General features: G+C 37.5%; 1 protein-coding gene across 10 annotated transcripts in view; it reads right to left on the bottom strand.

The window, feature by feature from the left end:
* The window catches only part of LOC148852051 (ARM repeat superfamily protein), a 91,959-nt gene that overhangs the window by 40,677 nt on the left and 28,673 nt on the right, over window positions 1-22,609 (bottom strand). For 8 of the 10 annotated variants that reach the window (XR_016099547.1, XR_016099548.1, XM_088946360.1 and 5 more), the window contains exons 12-15: window positions 19,307-19,486; window positions 10,417-10,559; window positions 4,803-4,929; window positions 1-150 (exon numbers count right to left, since the gene is read on the bottom strand). Coding sequence is in view for 8 of the 10 variants with exons in the window: in XM_088946360.1 (XP_088802486.1) it covers window positions 1-150; window positions 4,803-4,929; window positions 10,417-10,559; window positions 19,307-19,486 (600 nt within the window). In the remaining 2 variants the exon portion in view is untranslated. The remainder of the gene's footprint in view (window positions 151-4,802; window positions 4,930-10,416; window positions 10,560-19,306; window positions 19,487-22,609) is intronic. The other 2 variants (XM_088946355.1, XM_088946353.1) reach the window with 1 other exon arrangement.

A 22,609-nucleotide genomic window follows, 5' to 3' on the forward strand; every position in this document is an offset into this window, starting at 1 on the left:
ATTGTTGTTGTGGAATAGCATGTCAACTATATATAGAGTAATTTCTTTCTCCCAAGCCTCAAATGTTGATACAGAATATTGTGCAATACAACCCAAAGACTGAAAAACAGTTGGTATATTCTGCCCAGTATGAAGAGAATCTACAAGCTTCTGGACATGCATTGTGCAAGTAAAATAATTAAATATTCGTCCAAAATCAGCATGTTTATACATTGTATCTATGTATGCACGCATGTATATGTGCATATGTAAATAAAACACATAAAAATCGCATCAATATATCACTGGTAAAGTTGCAAATCCCATTTCAGAATTAACAATTCACGTAAACTGCACAATGATAACATAAACAAAGTGTGTTTATCTCATATTCAAATGAATGTAATGCATTAAAAGAAATCAAAGCTATGGTGCACCCACTTCTCTTTTTAACATTTTATTATAATATTAAAATAAACACATTTGGAGGGTTTTCTTCCTTTGTATTATGTTAATATATAATGGGGAACACAATAAAATGGTTGTGCCAATTCTATTTATAACATTTCTATTATAAAAAAAATAGCTTAAAAGGTAAGAGAATTTGAGGCATACACCTATATAAAGCACAATAGATGCATATAGAGACACACACCTCAAGCATATGATTCCAATATGTGCCTCCATGCATTTTCTTAGCATCTTGCATGGAGTCAAGCCTCCAGAACCTTTTACAACAGTGGTATCTCTTAATCTCCGATCACTAAATTTACACTGCATACATTCTGTACAGTTCAACCTATCTTAAAACCTTTTGCTTGTACAGCATCACTTCATATACCTAAATTTGCATTTAATTCTACTCTAATTTAATCAATTAACACTGTCATCAGTAAACAACATACAAAAGAGGACCTCCTCTAAATATGCTCGGTCAATTCATCCATGATTAGTGCAAACAAATAAGGGCTAACTGCTAACCGTTGATGAAGTCCAAGTATAAGCCCACATGTTCTAAAAATGGTCATTGCACCACCATAGGTTCATGCATGTCTTTAATTAGGTCAATGTACCAATTCAATACCTTTTTCTTTTCCAAAATCCTCGTATTTTCCCTCTAGGGACTCTGTCATATGCTTTCTCTAAATCACTCATATAAAAATCTCTCTTCTCCTACAACTTTTATATTGATCACCTCAATAAAAGAAATACCTTGCATGGTTGATCTCCATGTCATAAAACGAAACAAGTTTTCCAAATTACTCATTATTTGTGATAGGCTTTGCACAATCACTCTCTCCCAAAGTGTCATAGAGTAGCTCACAAATTGCAAAATTACTCTTTCTCCACCCACATGGCATTTTCTATATTTCCATTATCTTAGTTGACCATAACAAGCCTACCTATCCCATATGTTTCTACATTTGTATCGGGATGACATCAATTCCTAAAGATTTTCCCTTCTTTTTATTTTTTAAAGAATCCTTCACCTCAAAAATTTCTAATTTTGCACATACCTATAATTTCAAGATATACCAGAATTACAAATCCTTCCACAGTTTACCCCCTCTATACGTTCTTCACTTAAAAAATTTTTAAAAGAGTTCAACCATCCTTTCTTGATTTCCTCATCTTTTACCAAAATTCCTTGATACTCATCTTTAATGTGTCAAACATGATCCATTTCTTCCTCACATCTTTGCAAATTTATAAATTCCATTTCTTCCTCTTTGGTGCATAGCTTATGATAAAATTCATAATATGCATTAAGCTTAGCTTCATGCATTGCCTTTTTTAGCACCCTCTTTTGCAACTTTCAATGCATTTTTAGTCTTTTGTCTAACTACATACCATGTTCATTTCACCCCAATTACATTTTTTTTATCAGTTACTATTGAGTTTTGGATTTGCCTTAGCTTTATTTTCAGGTCCTATTGGAAGTTGGTATCCACTAAGAGCAGAGCTGTTTGTTGTCTGTATTGATGATGACTCACAAAGATGATGAATTTCAGAAATATTGCAGTTGAAAGAGGCACCAAAGTAGTGGTTTGCTGGATAATGAACAACAGCAAAGAACTTTGGAAATACAGACCAATCACTGAAGAAACTAATGGCTGACAAGGCAGTAAGGCACACCTTTGCAATGGACGCAGAGATCTACAAATGCCATGGCTAATGCTTTTCTAAAGAAGGGGTATATATGGAAGAAATGTTTTTGGATCAGTTGTAATTTGATCAATTCTTGGGATAGACAGTAGTCTTCGCCTACATATATTAGGGCCTCAAAACATGTATTCACTATTCCTTCTTTTTAAATAGCAAGAAAAGGTTTTCTAACTATCAAAAAAAAAAATGTTAAACTTTTGCATCTACAAAGTGCCAGGCACCATTATTTGATAGCTAGCCACCACTTAAATTAGTCAATTACAACCCTCCCCCCACCCACCCTTGGGGAACTTGACACTAGTACATCTAACTTCTAGTTGCCCCTTCCCTTGCTAGTCCATCCTTTATGCTGTTGGCAGAACACAGTACCCACTTAAAATTTGTTTTCAGCTCTTTTTCCAACTCTTTAACCTCCCTTAGCATGCGTCTATGCCTCCATGAACCCACCCGGTTCCTTCTTATTCATCCAGTGGTAACAATGCTAGTCCTCTTCAAGCATGTTCCCATAGTATAGGGACTTGGCAATTCTTAATCATTGTAAGTTGTAATAGAGCCCAATTTCTTAAAAATCCTCCTACTGCAAAAGGACTTGAACTCCCTAGACTGCAGCCAACAAAGCACAATTTTGTAAAGTTTTGAGGTGGTAACTGTAAGATATGAATTGAATAGTTCTTGCCATAGAGGAAGAAGCCAATTGCTGCTGGTTATGAAAGACGTCATCAGTTGTCAAAGGTGCAAAAACTTCCATAATCTTCACCAAATGTGCAACCTTAACAGTGATGTTCTCAATAATGGCTTTTTCACTCCAAGCTTTCTCTTTGAATAGTCTTGCATTTCTCTCTTGGTAAACATAGAAAAATACAGCTGCCCCCATACATTCCTAATGACTTTACCTCTTTTTTTAAGAGAAAAGAAGGATGTGCTGAATAAGCTTTTGGGATCTCCAAGGAGAGTCCGCCTGCATCCAAATAAAGAGAACTCCCAGATGGCAGACACAAGTTGGCAAGAGATTAGTAGATGAAAAAGCATTCTCACCATTTTCTTCACACAAGATGCACACATAAGGCAAAAGATATAAGTAGGGTCCCCTTTGAAGATTCTCACAAGCATTTATTTTATCATGATAAACCTCCCAATTAAATGCTCTAATTTTAGGCAGCATAGGCCTCTACTAAATGTCACTCATATGACAAACTAATTGAGAATAGGGGTCTCAAGCCAATGCCATAAAAAAGTAACGATAAATGAAGGAGATCAAAGAGTTCAATGTGCAAATCCCACAATCAGGGCCAGAGGGTTGAAGGAAGACACCTTCCAAGGAATCAAGGAGTGGAAGAGCATCAAATGTCTCAAAGTCCCCCAGTCCTCTTATTAAAACAGATCCCAAGCTAAGCTTTGGTCAAAAAGTGAACCACAACATAAGACTGGTTTATGTTTACATGGAGAAATAGAATAAATGGAAGGAAACTTGTCCCTAGAAGGCAATTCCCTGCACAAAGATCTTCCCAGAATTTTGTTCCGTACCACCTACCAGATAAGACATCATATCTTATAAATTGGCCCCAATTACCTTTTTGTAACTCTTCATTCCATCACCTAGTTTCCTTAATGGCATGCCATTTCAATTTGATTTACTTAAACCTCTTTTGCTAATTTTTTCATATAAACCTCTTTTTCTATTGTCATACAGTTGGCCATTTCAAGCTACATATCATTGGTCAATTTATCCAAATTTTATGTCCTTTTATTATTAACTTATTCTTGTATTGTAATAATTTTTACTTTTAGATTCCACCAACTAATTCTTCATATATTTTCTTATCTCCTTTAACAGAAAATCTAAAACCATTAACCTACATTCTGTGTTTAAGTTTTCCCTTGTAGCAACTTCAGTAGTCCTTGTATATTTTACATTTTGTTCTCCTAGTAAGAAACAATATATTTCTCAATTTTGATCCACTTTTAAATATTACTAAATGTTCATTTCTCTCCCAAAACCTACAGCCTCCATGCACCCTATCATATTCCTTTCCTAATGTAACCATTAAGAGATCCTCTCCCATAGATTCTTTTTTTCTTTATCAATAGCACATTTCATTAATCAATCAGAAATATTAATTACAACGGAGGAGATAAACTTTCTTATCTCCTCAACTGAGGCTTGAGCCCCCATGAATAGAAGTTAGAGTTACAACTGAGCCCAGAACACTAATTAGCAATCCTATAGAAATTATCGAAATCCATTTGGAATTTTATTGAACTAATCCATCTATATTTTCCCAAAATTGGCATTTAGTATTTTCATTTAAACATATTTGATGTTCATAACACTAACTAGTAACTTCCTTACTAACTTCTTTACCTGTTTCCAAACAGGCTTGAGAACCCTTCCCCATTACAGCCACAATCAAATGTCAATGTTTTGCATTAGTTCCTGGTTCCATTTCTCACCAAGCTCAGGTTATAGGTGAGGAATAGATTATCATTCCATTAGCATAGAACTGTATTAGCAAGATGCATACTAGAAACCAAAAAGCATACAAAACACAGACCACACCTTGAAAAATTAAATCATGCACTGGAAGATAACAGTTGATGAGCCACAGAAAACAAACATAAATTATGGAAGATAACAGTTGACTTGGGCATAAATGTACCTTGCACAATTTAGGGAAAACTAATTGATCAGAAGGACCAGCTAATGACGCGATTGCAGCAATAGAAAATTTTGCCTGCACACGAGTACCTTCCAGACATAACCTCTCCAATGGATGATAAATATCACTGCAAAGACCAATGTGTTTATTATTGGCATTGAAACTGATTTGCTATATATACATACATGTGCAAAAGATAAAAGATAAACTGCAAATATGTATTATGTATAAGACACATGCCCTCGGTTACAAATATTTCAAAAAATAAAGCATCCAAGCAATATCTCCAAAGGCAAACAATCAAACATTTGAAGCTTTTTGCAATTAACCATGTCAACAAGCAAAGTGGAGCCCCAATTTATAAGTTCTATGTGCTAAACATTAATAAAAAGCATGCTCACTACCTTGCATATTAAATAATATTCACGCATTACCTACATCCTACAAAAGAAGGTAATAATTAACAAATTAACATCACCAATGCATATTTCTGTTCATATCATAACAATCAGGAAGAGATCTCTAGATTCAAAGAGAAGAGAAAAAAGAAGAAACGACAGGAAAAAGAGAGAATGTTTGGCGAAAATTGTGCATGGTGGCACCCAGACTGACTTGTTTAAAAGGTGTAAAAAATTACACAAGTACCCCTCAGGTTCAAACAAAATTACATAAGTACCCCTGATTACAATATATTAACATCAACAGTCCTAACAACACTCCCCTTAGAGTTGGGCTGTATATATCTATCATTCCCAACTTGGTACAAATGTTAGCATGCTGGGTACTTGCCACACCTTTGGTGAAAGCATCACCTAATTGATCAACAGAGTTAACATACAGAATGCAAACTTCACCCACTTCAATCTTCTCAAAATTGGAAGTGCTTGTCTACTTTAATATACTTTGTCCTCTCATGCATCATAGGATTGTAGGCTATACTAATCACTGCCTTGTTGTCACAATACAATGACATTGGATGCTGAACTTCCACTCCCAACACCGTTAGCGTACTCTTCAACCACCCCATGAGCCATGGCCCTATACTCAGCCTCTGCACTAGACCTAGAAACCATGGCTTGCTTCTTCTCCAAGTCACCAAATTAGCCCCCCAACAAAAGTACAATGGCCTGCGATAGATCATCTGTCATTGACTAAACCTATCCAATCAGCATCAATAAATGTCCCTACCCTCAACGGGCCATGCTTGGTGAAGAGAATACCTTTACCAGGGAACTTCTACAAGTACCTAAGGACTCTTTCTACTACAGCAAGATGAATGGTTCTGGAGCATGCATATACTGGCTTAACACACCGATTGCATAGGCTATATCCTTGCTGTACATAGACAAGTACAGAAATCTCCTAATAAGTCTTTAAAATTGTCACATGTTAGAGAGGGGGTCACCACCTTCTTCCCCAACTTTGTGATTAACATCAATTGGAGTATTTGCTGGTTTAACTCTGAGTTTACTAGTGTCTTGTAGGAAATCTAGGATGTACTTCCTCTGGAAAATAAAGATGCCCTTGTCTAACCTTGAAACTTCAATCCCACAAAAATACTTTAGGAGGCCTAGATCTTTAACTTCAAACTGAGATCCCAAAATATTCTTTAGTTTTTGTATCTTTGACTCCCAGTTCCCTGTAATAACAATGTCATCCACGTGCAAAATAAGTATATCTACTAAAACACCTTCTCTCTTAACAGAGTAAGGTCACTCTGGCACTATCTAAAGCCAACCTACTTGACTGTATTATTGAACCTACAAAACCAAACCCTGGGAGTTTATTTTGGACATACAACGACTTCTTGAGATGACATACTTTTCCCTCTACTTCCTTTGAAAAAAAAGTAACCCAAAGGTTAAACTATGTATACTTCCTCCTCGAGATCACCATCTGGGAAGGCATTCTTAACATCCAATTGATGTAACTACCAGTTAAATATAGTAGCGAGGGAGAGAAAAACACAAATAGAGTTCATCTGAGCAACTAGAGTGAACGCCTCCATGTAATCAATACCATATGTCTAGGAGAAGCCCTTAGCCACCAACCTGGTTTTATACCTTTCCACTAAACCATCAACATGATGCTTCACTACAAACACCACCTTGCACCCCACAAGTTTTTCCCTTCAAGAAGGTCAACCAAATCCCATGTGCAATTCTTACAAAGAGCATCAATTTCCTATAACATTGCATTCTTCCACTCAGGAGAGTTTAGGACCACTGCAACAGACTTAGGAACAAAATATAGAAGAAAGAAAGCAACAATGAGAAGGAGACAAGTTGCTACAAGTGGTGAAATGGCTAATAGGATGCTAAGTAGTGCACAATGTTTAAAATTTCAGTCGCCCAAATATAAGAAACATGTTGGAAATGTCAAAAATATCATATGGAAATATTGTAAAAAGTGTAGACGTGGTGAAAACATTGTAAATATGCAAAATATAGAATGATATTTTTATGAAATGATAAAAGAAGAATAGGTTTGTAAACAAAGCTAAGAAACTAAGTTTGTAAACAAAAGAATACGTTCAGAAGTTGCCTTGTAAACCTTAGGATTCAGAGCTTCATGATAGAATGAGTTAAAGAAAATTTTCAACTCACAAAAAATGTAAATGGTTGTAATAAATCAACCAAATAATCTATTAGACAAAGATAAACTAATATTTAACTTCATGCTTGAAATGAATATTAGCTAGCTCAAAGTGGTAATCATGTAAGCTAGGTGAACAATAACATTGTTACCCCACATATCTACAATATTATCACCAATTTATTTTATAATACTATCTCTTCCACTCTATATAGTGCTAGTAGTGTTCACTAGGGAATATGTATGTCATGGAAACTATCTCTTGTACTCCACATAGTGATAGTAGCGTTCATTGGGGAATATGCCAGTTCGAGTAAAATTTGGTGTTGCTACCCATGGAAATATTAGAAAATTAGGGACATTTTAAACCATGGTAGTGCATGAATGACTACCTTTACGAATAGCAATAGGGAGATCAAGATCACAATTATGGTGACTTAAGGAAACATTACCTAGTTCAACAGGGCATGCAATACTCTTCAGGTTTACCTCCTGAGAGTCCAATGGCTTAGGAGATGCAGTCTCAAGTACGTCTTCACCTAGTGATTTCTGTTGCTCCTACTAACAATGTGTAGGACGAGAACAAGATCTAGGCCGAGTGTAAACACATTGAACAAGGGCACAAACATGAGAATGATGAGAAGCAACAAAGGGAATAGGAGAAACAACAAATGGAACAGGAATAGAAAGAACAAGAACATTCTTCTCCTCCAGAGTACTATTATCCCCTTAAGAAACAAGAGAGAATGATTGAGACTCAACAAAGGATACATCCATAGAAATGAATGTACACCATGAAATGGAACACAGGTCAAGTTTACAACGAGATGTTGACAAATCCTAGATGAAACATCAGCAACCAAAAATATGAACAGGGATAGAGAACAATGGGGACTTGGGAAACAAAAGTTGATGTGGGGCCTTGAACTTAAGACTACGTGTGGGATTAGTGTTAGTTAATGGTTCCTGATAAGTAAATTTTTGTAAGGGAAGATGGAAAACTTCATGAAGACTAGGAGATGAAGACTAGTGGTGAAAGTAGAAGCCAAGACTCTATTGTTAGAAAGCTTCAGAACTCAAGGTAAGCTCACCTTGAAGGTAAGGAGGATGAATATGTCGATGGTGTTGCTAGTGGGAAAATAAGATATAGAATAGTTTTAGGGTTTGTGGGAGAAGCCTTATCTCAAAGAAGAAAAGTTACCTATAGGAGTACGAAGATTAAGAAAGAGAGTTTAAAGTTGAGAGAAAATCTAACGATAAAGATTCATGGAGAACCAGAGGAGGAAAGGGGAGGGATAGAAGGAGATACCAACAGTTCTTAGAGAGTTTTTAAAGTAGAACGGATAATAAGAAGCCCGAGTCTCTAATATAGAAAAAGGAACCATTCTAGCAAAGGACAAATATGGAGAACTAGATGAGGAAATGGAGATGCAGAAGGCCCACAAAGATGTTTCAATGATGATTGGAAAGGGTATTCAGAGATGTAGGATTATTGTTAACAAAGGTTTGGAGGAGTGGAAAAAGAAGTGAGTGGTTCAACATAAGCAGCAACCACTAGATTGGAAGCTAGTAGTAGAAGCAGTTTGAAGGAGTCAAACTTAAAAAGATCCATTATCTCCCTTTGAAAGATGTAAGGCGTTAATCGATTTACAGGATAATAAGAAAGACTTAGACATAGTAAGCATCAAATCTAGCTCTGGTTCTGTGACAATTTCAAAATGGTGCCCTATATCTAATTCAAAAGAGGCCGGTGTTGAAGATAACATTGGGCTACTGTTTCATTTGTGCAACAAAGAAATTTTTGAATCTTTGACATCCATATAAAATGCCCGGTTGGTCGGTGTTTTTTCTTGTGATCTTCATTTAGCTGCCTTAAAGCTCAATGGTGTGAAACCAGAAAAATACCCAGAAAGATGGAGCTTGTGTCAAATGGTTTCTCAGCACCCCTTCAGGCATAGGAATGGTGTGAGAAACAAAGAAGGGAGTATCGTTGCACTATTTTCTGGTCTTGTGGGATCAGTGATTTAAAAGACACACCTCAGGCGTGCCTAGGTGCACAGGCAAGGCACATTTTAAGGTAGGTGTCTCGCCTAGGTCTTAGGCGCATCCCTTTCAAAAGGCGCACACCTGGTGCGCCTAGGCATGCGCCTGGTACGCCTAGGTGTGCGCCTTGTACCACAACCCAGGCGTGCACCTTTTGAAAATTTGACGCTTTTTTGCTTTTTTTGAGTCTAGTGGCTGGGTCAGGGGCAGAGCCCCCAAACCCTAGTGCCACGACCCCCAAAGGAAGCCCAAACAAATCCATGTTAGGGTCTTAAATTCTTAGTTCTCACACAAACAACCCCCTATTTAGTAATGTTGTTTGTTCATTAGTCTTAATAAAATATCTTCTTAAAAAGCAATTAAAACTATAAAATCATTATTTCTTGTGTGAGAACTAAGAATTTAAGACCCTAGCATGGACTTGTTCGGGCGTACCTCAAGGGGCGTGGCACAAAAGCAGCTCGTAGAATCAGGAATGTAATATGTTTTACATCACATGAGCTAGTTGAAGTAATGCAATTCAGAAAAAAAAATAAGAGATTGTGGGTTTTACAAGCTTGAAAATGTTTTATATGTTTGATTTTATTTTTAAATTCTCCTTTGAATATGCTTTACAAGTAAACCCACATGAGCTTAAAGAATTTACAAGAAGGCCCTTATAGGCCAAAAGGATTACAAGAAAGCCCTTGTAGGGGCTGAAAGAAAAAAATAAAGTAATAAAAGATACAATGCAGCACAGGCTACAATATTAGCCTACACCAATACTCTCCACAGTTATCATCTAAAAACAGAAAAAAAAAACATATTAAATGAGACAATCTTAGGATGCTCATTAAAATCCACAACAGTAAAGCAGAATTATAGGAAACCAAAAGTATCTGGCACTGAACAGAGCAGAATGGCAGAACAGAGTTCATGTAGCCAGTAGCCAACAACATATAGTTAGGACAAGGCTTAGTTGAGTTGACTTGAGTACCTAAACTTGATAGAAATATGAGGGCCAGCCTTAGCTAAAACCTGAAGCAGCTTGTCCTGAAATGGGTTATCCTCTTCCAATAAAAATGCCTGAAACTGCTTCTCTGCTCCTCTTAGTAGTGATGGAAAAATGCTTAAAACAGTCTTCAGACAATGTGAAAGAACAAAGTAAGTGACAGAATTTTACAACTAAGAAATGTACTTATACAACAGCATTCACAGAAAAATGAAGCAACTGGTAAAAAATAGAAACTAAAATATAAATAGCTAGTTTCATTTTCAATTATAACAGTCAGTAGGGTGGAATAAAAGATAAGTCACATGGCACATTAGGTGGTTGTATGGCATTATATCCATTACCTTCTCTTCTAATTTAACTCTCTAAAAAAACAATAATCATGCCAAGTAGAACATTAAACATGATGCTATCTTTGGTGTCAATAATCCAAGCTTTCCCCTGCTTGTCTCAGGCTCATTTTTGCTAAGCTTGGCCTAAAATTGTTTCATTTACTCAAAACTTTTCATATTATGTCTATTAAAATATATAGTACTAACATCTTAAATATATACAAAGTTGCACCTTAGCCCAGTTTTACTTGTTCAAAGTTTTCATCATTGTGAATTGTGTTCAGTCCTTTCTAAACCATTTTTTCGTTTCAGTCTCTCTTTAGGCCGTGTTCTTTTCCATGTAAAATAGGTAGAAGACAAATTTTGGCTTTAAAAGAAGCAGATATATAATTAAAATTTCATATGTTGAAAACTTTTCAGATTATGTCATGGTGAAACAAACAAAACCATAATAGAAAAATATTAAAATTGGAAATCAGAAAACAATTACATGTAAATACCTAAGAAAAGCAGAGCATGTCAGAACAAATTTAAGCATCTAAGGAGGTGCAGGCTAAAGAAGGTGGTTGTTTGACATATGAGGAGGGAGATGGTAGTGAATGTATAGAAGGTAAGTAAACTGGAGTAGATTCTGAGCAGCTTTTATTTGGTTGATTGTACCCTATTCAAGCCCTAGGGAAGCAGAAAAAGGGAGATCAAGGCAGGAGTCGTAAAAGAAATCATAGGGAACAACAATGAAACATTGTTTGGGTGATGGTGAGAGCAGTGGAGGCTATTTCTCTTAACCAGAAACTGAACAGAGAATTTAGGTGATGCAAATAAAATTTACATGCCTACTCCCGGGTAAAGAGAAGCACAATTGAAAGAAGATTCCAGGTTGACTGTAGAGGAAGGTGCCAACTGGCTTTCTGGTAAGATCTCTAGATGGTTGTAGTGGAGACCTAGATTAGATTCCCACCTTCACCAGGGTTAGAGGGCGTTAGAGTTGGTCATGTAAGGGTAACTTAGTCTTTTCATTATAGTTTAAGTAGTGTAGTGATGTGGCAATTCTGTTTTGTTTTTTAATTGTTCTTGTCCCATACTTAAGTAGGGGTATACTTGACTTTGTATCCTTATTTTAATATAATAGGGATTATGGTCAGCTTTCTTCTTCTTCTTCTTCTTTCTCTTTGAACAGGACTTATCTGAACCATTAAAACATGGTATCAGAGCCCTAAATAAAAGAGAGGAAAGCTGTGATCTCAAGTTCCTGGACCTGCGATCTCTTCTATTATTCTTTTCTCCTTTTATCTGGGGTGCAATCTGAGTTACACAGATAGAAGGCTGCGGCAACCCTTTTTTGGCAGTCCAGGACAGCCGCAATCCCCATTACAGGTGTTAGGAAGATGCGGCAGCCCTAAGTAAGTAGTTCTCAGATTGCTGTCACCATGAGTGACAGCCCTAGTGGTTGTGTGGTGGTGTTTGTTGTGTTACAGACCCTCTACTGAGCAGTTTCAAGAGGGGTTTTTTCTGTCTTTGAATGGTGATGTGAGAAATAGTGCGGTTAACAGTAGTGGTGTGAGCAACCAGTTTTTTATATGAAGGAGATGGCTGAATGTGCCTGAGTGGTGGTATATGTTAGTGGTTTTTTTTTTTTTTTATGGTGGCTGGTTGAGAAAGTGCCATAAGGTGATGTGCAGATTGCAGCAGTGTTGATTGAATAGCAGAATTAGGTGTGCTGATGACATCAATTTAACTTAATGGTGAAAATTATGTGCCATGGGCCAAGTCGGTGGAGATTTTTCTCAAGGCCAATAGGAAGATGAAACATGTGAAGGAGGATAAACCATCAGTCGACTCTCTAGGGATTGATGATTGGGAACAATAAGATGCCCAAATTACGACATGGCTATGGAACAATATGGAACCCAAGATAAGTGTAAACTTTATGTTCTTAGATACAGCCAAGGAAATATGGGAACATGCCAGAAAGCTCTATTCAGGACAAGATAATACTACGAGAGTGTATCAACTCTATCAGGAGTATTTAATTTGCAGCAAGGAAATCAAACCCTTGAAGAGTATTATGCCAGTATGAGAAACCTCATAAATGAACTTAGTGTCTATCATCTCCTAACTTCAGATGTTAAAATTCAGCAACAACAAAGGGAGCAACTTGATGTAACAAGGTTCTTAGTGGGGCTGAAATCAGAATATGAACCGGCTAGAGCACAAATATTGGGAGGTTCTGTTCTTCCTACACTTGAGGAGGACTTTTCTCGACTTCGTAGGATTTCCTTGGGACCCACAGAGAGTACCACAATGTCTAACAAACAAGTGTTTGTTGTAGCGAGAAAAAGTGGACGTGGCAATAGAGGGGGAGGACATATATTTCAAGGAGGCCGTAGTAGTCCCATGTTTGGTCGTGGTGGTGGAAGTGGTGGAGGTCGTGACTCAGGGAGAAGCCATGGTAGAGGAAGAGAGCACACTATTAGAAAGTGTACAAATTGTGGAAAAGATGGACATACGATTAATTGCTGTTATGATCTACATGGCCCACCCTCTACATGGGCTAATCATGCAGTTACTGGTGGTGGTGATGTGAGTGATAACCAATAGACAGATCAAACACCTTCCACATCTACATCTGCTTCCGGGAAGGAGATGATGAGTGTACCACGAGACAATTATGAGAGATTCCTTCAGGCCACTTCACAACACAACACTGCTATTCTTGCACACTCAGGTATGGCCTGTCTTGCATCCAAACCTTCTCACTGGATTATTGATTCCAGAGCCTTTGATCACATGACCGGGACTCCATGTATGTTTTCTTCCCTCTCTAAAACTTCCACATCATAAACTGTTACCCTGGCCAATGGTTCTTCTTCCCCCATTTGTGGTGTTAGTAACGTTGACACCGCATCGCTTTCTTTATCATTTGTTCTATATGTGCCTAAATTTCCATTCAACCTCATGCCTATTAGTAAATTAACTAACGCCCTTAATTGCTCTATCACTTTTTACCCTTCATCTTGTGTTTTTCAGGATCTCAAGACAGGGAAGAAGATTCGTGAAGGGCATGAAGCCAGTGGATTGCATTATCTTGACAGTGGTGGATCTTCAGTTGCACTTCAAACTTCCTTTGACTCCTCTCCAATGGCATTGTCGGTTGGGACATCCATCTCTCAAGGTTCTCAAGCTACTAGTTACTTCTTTGAGTCGTTTATCTTCTTTGCAATGTGAGTCGTGCCAGTATGGGAAACACCATCGAGTTTCCTTCAGTCTTGGGGTTGATAGTCATATGTTGAGTCCTTTTGCTTTACTCCATTCAGATGTTTGGGGACCAATTAAAGTTGAGTCATATAACGGTTACAAGTATTTTGTCATTTTTATTGATGATTGTTCAAGGATGACATGGATTTATTTAATGAAAGAAATGAGTGAGTTGTTTTCTAATTTTCAAAAATTCCATGCTGAAATATGTATGCAATTGGTGTTCCAATAAAAGTTCTTCGTTCTGATAATGGTCGTGAATAATTTCTTACTTCCTTTCAACAATATTTGGAACACGGCATCATTCATCAGACTTTGTGTGCATCCACCCCTCAACAAAATGGGGTGGTTGAATGAAAGAACCATCATCTTCTTGAGACTACTTGGTCTATCCTTCATCATATGAACATTCCTAAACGTTTTTGGAGTGACGCAATGCTTACAGCTTGTTTCTCATTAATCGGATGCCCTCTTTCATTCTTCATGGTCGTTCTCCCTTTTCTATTTTGTTTCCCACTTTGTCTCCCTTTCCATTAACTCCCAGGGTCTTTGGGTGTGTGTGCTTTGTTCATAATCTGGGCCCTAGTTTAGACGAGCAGGATGCACACTCTATCAAGTGTATCTTTCTTAGCTATTCTTGGACCTAGAAAGGGTACAAGTGTTTACAATCCTATGGCTCAGAAGTCATTTGTTAGGCCTAATGTCATCTTTTTTGAGTTTGTGTCATTCTTGGGCCCTGATGTACCGTCCTCTTCACCATTGATCCCTCTTCCTCTTCCAGTTGGTGATCCCATCCCAGTTGTTCCTGTTATGCCTAACCCTTCACCTCCTCCAATGCAGATTCCTACTGAACGACCACCGATCCGGCATGTGTATACTCATCGATAGACACCAGCACCTCCTCTAACTTCTACGTCGTCTGCGGATCTTGTAGTTGCTCCTGTCCCGGAGTTGCCTACCTCTTCAGAACTTGATCTCCCCATTGCATTATGGAAAGGTATATGTAGTTGTACCGTCCATCCCATTTCCAATTATGTTTTTGTCTCACCTTTCCACTTCACATCACCAGTTTGATTATTTGTTGTCCTCTATATCTATACCCAAGGATGTCCAGGAGGCTCTTACTTCACCGGGGTGGCATCAAGCAATGGAAGAGGAAATTCTCTACTCTTCAACAGAATCACACATGGGAGCTCACCACTCTTCCTCCTACTAAGCATGTTGTAGGTTGTAAATGGGTGTATACTGTTAAATATTTACCAGATGGTAGTGTGGAATGGTTGAAGGCTCAACCAGTTGTTGAAGGTTATTCTCAGTTATATGGGGTGGATTATATGGAAACCTTCTTCCATGTGGCTAAGATTGGTTCAGTTCGTGTCTTGATTTCCTTAGCAGTTATGTTTGATTGGCCTTTGTCTCAGCTTGACATTAAAAACACCTTCCCCCGCGGTGACCTTTTGGAGGAGGTCTATATGGAGCAACCACCAGGGTTTGTTGCTCAGGGGGAGGATGGTAAAGTGTGTAGGCTCAAGAAGGCAATTTATGGGCTGAAACAGTCTCCTCGTGCTTGGTTTGGGAAGTTAGTGAAGTGGTGAAAATTTTTGGAATGAAACAATGTCAAGTCCACCACTGAGTGTTCAACTATGATTTTGAAGCCGGAAAGATTTTATTAGTGGTTTATGTGGATGATATAGTCATAACTGGTAGTGACAAATTAGGGATTGACAGACTAAAGGCCTTTCTGCGAGAACATTTCCAAACAAAAGATCTTAGGAAGTACTTCTTGGGTATAGAAGTTGCCAGGTCAAAACAAGGTATAAATTTGTGCCAAAGAAAATATGTTCTTGATCTAATGAAAGAAACAGGATTGTTAGGTGTGAAACCAGCTAAAAATCCATGGAACCAAATGCTAAGTTGAGCAATGATGCAGGTGAAATATTTGATGATCCTAGAAGATATAGACGGTTAGTGGGGAAGCTAAACTACCTAACCATTACCAGACCAAACATCTCCTTTGTTGTTAGTGTGGTGAGCCAATTTATGCAAAACCCCCCAAGTACCTCACTGGGATGCAATTCTTAGAATTGTACGGTACTTGAAGAGAGCTCCAAGTCGCGGGTTGTTGTACAAACCAGGGGGAAGACTTGAGATAATTGGGTATACAGATGCAGATTGGGCATGCTCAGTGTCTAAAAGGAGATCCACTACAGGTTATTACACATTTATTGGAGAAAACTTGATGACGTGGAAGAGTAAGAAGTAAACTGTTGTGGCAAGGAGTAGTGATGAAGCTGAAAACAAGGACACGGCACACACCACATGTGAATTAGTATGATTAAAATATCTTCTACAAGAAGTTGGATTCTCAATGAGCAAAGCTATGAAATTGTACTGTGACAACCAAGCTGCAATCCACATATCATCTATTCCGGTTTTCCATTAAAGGACAAAACACGTAGAGGTTGATTGCCATTTTGTGAGGGAAAAAGTCCTTGGTGGAGAGATAAGAACAAAACAAGTGAGTTCAGGTGATCAATGGGCAGACTTATTCACAAAAGGTTTGATTCAAGGGGAGTGAACCATATATGTAACAAGCTGGGATTATGACATATATTATCCAGCTTGAGGGGGAGTGTTAGAGTTGATCGAGTAAGGGTAACTTAGTCTTTTCATTATAGTTTAGGTAGTGTAGTGACGTGGCAAGTCTGTTTTGTTTGTTTATTTTTCTTGTCCCATACTTAAGTAGGGGTATATTTGACTTTGCACCCTTATTTTAATATAATAGAGATTATGCTCAACTAGGAGGGTTTAGACTCTCTAATTCAACAGCTTTCTCTTTCTCTCTCTTTGAACAGGACTTGGGGGTTTGGAGAGATACCCCACTGGATAGCCCATTTTCCTATTTTTGAAAACAACAAAAAAAAAAAAAAATTGTAGCTTGACTGGGTTTTCAGTAATAACCAGTTTCAGATGTTGGGATCTATTCAGCATCTCATATATGTTCATCTGAGTGGAAGATAGACCTCGACTTTGGATATGTGATGGTTCTATAAGTCTTCCAAGTGCTACCCATGTTTATACAATATACACTTAGAACAACCATAGAAAAGCATCATCTGATAAATGGATAGAAGCCAGTTTCTGCTTCTGCAACTGAAAATAAGTGACCTTTTTCTGAGAGCGAGTGAGTGAGAGAGAGAGAGAGAGAAGAGACTAAACTAAACTGATCATACCAGTGGGGACCACTAGAACATGGACCAAGGGGCCAAGCCAAGGGAGTTTACTGTTATTTTTTATTTAAATTAAGAGGGATCAAATAAGGTCCAAGAGATGTCTCTGTGGAGATAAGGTCAGTTTAGGAAATTCATAGAATTACAGATTTTGGGGCTATTTCAGCATTTGAACGTAAGGTCCAGTCCACTAGAGTGTAAGCTTTAAAGGTACAAATAGGAGTTTTACATCTGTTTTCTGTTTTGTAGGGCCTTTGAGAATTTTATATGTAGAGATGTGAATAATGACATGAAAAGCAATTTTGGCATTGAATTCTATTTTCTTCTTAGAGAGAAACTTATATGATCTTGTAAGATTTGAGCAACCCTAAGTCAATTATCTATTTTAGTTTTTTTCTCCTCTTCTTGCTGCTTGACCAGTTGTAGCTGCTTACTTTCTTTTGTTTTAATTCTTCTGTGGTTTTCCCAATGTTATTAAGACAGGAGGAAAAAGCATATGACAAATGAAAAACAAAATTCTAAATTCTAAAGAAACAATAAAGCTAGACATTGATAGTCTAGCTTACACCCCAAATGTAACCTAAAAAACTAAATTGAGCTTCCTTCTTGGTTTTGTTGGTGTTGTTTCTGAGGCCTATGGTTTATGGAATGGTTGGTTTTTTAGTTGGTGAGATTCTTGGGATTTCTAGTTGGAATTTCTGCAATCGGTCTGAATAGGTCTAAGAGTACTCCGTCCTATATCTTTGTATGGATTATTATTCTTTAGATGTCACCCTTTGTTGTTCTCTTCCCTTTTGCTTTTTTCCTTTTTGCATCTTCTAACCTTTCTCGATGGTTAACAAAAATGTAAAATGATTCTACCCAAAAAACAAATACTGCATACACATCCTAACCAACAATTTTGCAGGTTCAGTGACCTGGTCAGGACCCACCTTAAGGCCAGGCAGCCCAATCCCCCACCCCCACCAAATAGAAACACACCAAAAAATGTTAAGCCCAGGCCAGAATTGGTAGGTTTAATCAATGTTTTAAAATATGGGACATGACATGAGGCATAGTTCAGAATGCAAGAGGCGTAGGAGGAGGAGGAAGAAGAAGAAGAAGAAGAAGAAGAAGAAGAAGAAGAAGAAGAATGAAGATGCATAATGCTATCTGAAAGGGAGGTTCTATTGAAGCAGAGGTGAGCAAGTGAATTTCTTTCCCTTTCTTTCTTTACTTTCTTTCTGTATGAACTATGAAGCGTGCATGAGGTGCATGAGGCACACCAGAGACATACACCACATGCAAAAGGCATTTGAGGCATACGCCTCAGAGGCATCAATGCCTCTTAGCATACGCCTCAAGGCATTTTGAGGGTGCCTCACCTGGAGGCACACCTTTTAAAACATTGGCTTAGTGTAACCACTTATTTATGTAAACAAAATGTCAGCTTCTTTATCAAGGACAAAATCACATATTCTCCAAAAGAAATTAAGTACGCTTTTTCAGTTGTCTAATCATCACCATCATCATCCAAGCCTTATCTCAACTATATGGGATCGGCTACAAGAATCCTGTTTCGCCAATCCACTCTATTTAAAATCATATCCACCATTAAATTATTAGTGCTTAAATCATTTCTTACTACATTTACCCATGTCCTCTTTGACCTACCCCTAGCTCTTCTAGCCCGTTCCACTTGTAACTTTCAGTTGTCTATGAAATCTATCAAATAACAAAGTTGACATGTAGAAATTTGACAAATTTGAACCCCACTTAAATAGAAGGTTATTCATTCAAAAAAACAAACTTTAGACCAGTTATGAGAACCCACTCATTCTCAATAACAAATACTCAATTTAAAAGTTAAAATAAAAATTGAAACCTTCACAACAATTAAAAGATGATGAATAACAAAAAGAAAAAAACATGTGGTGAGAGACATTATCAGCATTACTGTGGAATTGTCACATTTCTATACATTATGTACACATGCAACACTATAAACTGGTAATAATTATCAATTATTTGCTTTGTATGTGAATCATATCATGCATGCTAAGTAACTAATGCTCTTACCATGAGAAGGTTGACTGAAGATGCCTCCAAATGTTTATTTCCAACATCTTTCCTGGCAAGACAATCCAGAATACAATGTATATGGTCCGAGCTAAATATATTATGCAAGCATTTTGCAGAGAGCATTCTCAAGAATTCATTATGCAACTGTTTATCACCCATCAATTTGAGAAACTTATCCTGAAAAGCAAGTTAGTAGCACCATTAGAAATTGACACAAACAATTGGCAGTGAGGGGAGGAAGAGAGTGAGAGAAGGGTTCTTAAAATTCTATGGACCAGGAATAAGCAAGATAAATCTCAGTGTCAATACATACAAAAAGATGATACTACAAAAGGTTTATAATCCTATTATCCTATTTAAAAAAGATCATATTAACCATATCAAGAACACAACCTCCAGAAGTGAGATTGCTTATGTGTAGGAGAAATAGCACTCAATCACAGCCACAGAAAAAAAGGAGCATGTATGCAAAAAAATTTTATTGATTGGTGGCTCTTTGTGGAGCTTCAAAATGGCTTCAAGGGGCCTTTGACTACAGCCTAAAGTTGGTCCTTAATTGACCATTGTTGGGGCACAGAAATCAAAGTTCAGAGTGTCAGGGATAAGTCGTACAAGAGATAAAACAGATTTCATGGGTGTGTCTAATGATGACTAGCTCATGTCATTGCTTTAGTAAGGAGGTCGGCTAGTGGAGTCCAGAAGAGAAATTTGGAAAAGTTGTGTGGCCAGCAATGTATTGATCTCTAATAAAATGACAATTAGCTTCTATGTGCTTGGTCAACTCACGGAAAAACTGGATTTGTAGCAATCTTTATTGCACTCAAATTGCCAGCAAAGAGGGGCACCGGAGATAGATGATCTCTTCCCAACTCCTGAAGTAAGGCCTTAAGCCATATAATTTCATGGCAAACAGAAAGTATGGCTTGATACTCAGCTTCAGTAGAGGATTTGGAAACAGTCTATTGTTTCTTGCACATCAAGGAAAGAATGAATCACCAAATAGCACACCACAATCTATCAAAGAAAACCAAGAGAAAGAGAGGAATGAAGAGAAGAGAAGAAGAAAAGACAGAAATTAGAAGAATAACGTCTTATGTCAGTGGCGGATACCTCTGATCCTTTTATATTAAAATATTGAATACTATAGAGAGATCCCTGAAAATAAGAAAATTAAAGGAAAGCCCCTACACCTAAAACATACAATAAAACCCACCTTACAACACTCGCCCTCAAGTTGAGTTGTAGATATCAAGCATACCCAACTTGTTACATAACTCTTCATGACACAAGGAAGTCAGACCTTATGTAAAAACATCAGCCACTTGCTCCTTTCATTCAACAGTATACAGATTTCACTCATTTCCACTCTTCACAGATGAAGTGTCAATCTCAATGTGTTTGGTGAGCTCATGGAGAACAGGATTGTGAGCAATGCTGATTGCCACCTTATTGTCATAATATAATGACATGGGACCTGAATTCCACAAACTACTCGAAAAGAAGATTTTTTAACCACAACAGTTCAGCAACTCCTTGAGACATAACCCTAAACTCAACTTCTGCACTTGACTTTGCTACCGCAAACTGCTTCTTAATCCACCAAGAGACCAAATTTCCTCCTACAAAGGTGCAGTAACCAATGATAGACCATCTTTCATCGATAGAACTGGCCCAGTTAGCATCAGCATAGCCTTCCACATTGGTATGGTCATGTTTAGTAATGAAAAGACATCTACCCAAGTACCTTTTTAAGTAGGTAGAACCCTCTTGACGGCCTTGAAGTGAGAGGTGAGTGCATGTACTGAATCAGTACAATCACAGCAGTTATTTAAAAGGCGTGCCTAGGCGCACAGGCGAGGCGCATTTTAGGGTATGCGCCTCGCCTAGGTCCTAGGTGCAGCCCTTTCAAAAGGCACATGCCTTGTGCCTCAGCCCCAGCCCAGGTGTGCGCCTTTTGAAAATTTGATGCTTTTTTCTTTTTCTGAACATAGCGGTTGGGCCGGGGGCTCTGCCCCCGGTCTCCCGTGCCACACCCACAGGAGCTCCAAGAACCCCCAATTTGTTAATTTCTTAAAAAGAAATTAAAACTATAAATCATTATTTTTTGTATGAAAACTAAGAATTTAAGACCTAACGTGGACTTGTTTGAGCTTGCCTCGAGGGGCGTGGCACAAAGGCAGCTCATGGAATCAGGAATGTAATATGTTTTACATTACATTAGCTACTTGAAGTAAAGCAATTGAGTGAAAAAAGACATTAGAGGTTTTACATGCTTGAAAATGTTTTATAAATTTGATTTTATTTTTAAATTCTCATTTGAATATGCTTCACATCTAATGTTTATGTATTTTAATTTTAGATAATAGGTTTTTGAAACATTTATTTTAAAATTTTAAGTTTATATTTTTTATTAATATTATGTTTAATAGTTTTTTTATTTTTTTTTATTTTTGCCATTTTTTTGGAATTTTCTGACTTTTTATTATTTTTTTAGCATTTTTTTTTATTTTTGCACCTTGCTTCAAAAAGGCGCGTGCCTCGCCTTGCGCCTCAAGTGCAAATTGACCCCTGTGCCTTGCACTTTTAAAACACCGAATCACAGCAAACACAATGTTAGGTATAGTCATGGAAAGATATAAAAGCTTCCCAATAAGTCTATGATACTGATGAACATTTGAGACAGTCTCACCTTCACAGTTCCCAAGATTATGACTTGGATTTATAGGAGTTTTGGCTGCTTTATATCCCAATTTCCCAATGTCCTGCAACCAGTCAAAAATATATTTCCTTTGGGAAATAAAGATACCTTTGTCAGATTAAGCAACTTCAATGCCAAAGTATTTCAAAGGGCCAAGATCTTTAACTTCAAACTGTAAGACAAGAAGCATAGTTGTTAAAGCAATGCCTAGGCGATTAGGCAGTTTCCTAGGTTTGCCTCTACCAGTCGACTATACAATTTATCATAAGGTGCCCACCCAGAGTACTAGGCAGGTGCCTATCTTTAATAAGTATTTTTTCAGTCCGCCCTCTGCCCAAACTCTAGCATCCAAGTCCAAAGGACTAGACAAACCGAACTACCCAAAGGCAAAAGTCCAGATTTTTTTCTTCTCTTCAATTTCAAATGCAAAAATAAGGGTTCCTCCCCGTTTGTTTTGATCCATTTATATTTTTTTCTCTTCATTCTTTTCTTTTTATTTACTTATTCTTCCTTTCTTTCAAACCTCTTCATCTTCTTATTCGAACAAAAAACAAGGGCTTCATCCCTTGTTTTTCTTTAAATTTTTCGGTGAAAAAATAGGA

Source organism: Nelumbo lutea, chromosome 5 (assembly GCF_056320005.1).
Source record: "Nelumbo lutea isolate HS-2025 chromosome 5, American lotus-T2T, whole genome shotgun sequence".
Classification (NCBI taxonomy): Eukaryota; Viridiplantae; Streptophyta; class Magnoliopsida; order Proteales; family Nelumbonaceae; genus Nelumbo; species Nelumbo lutea.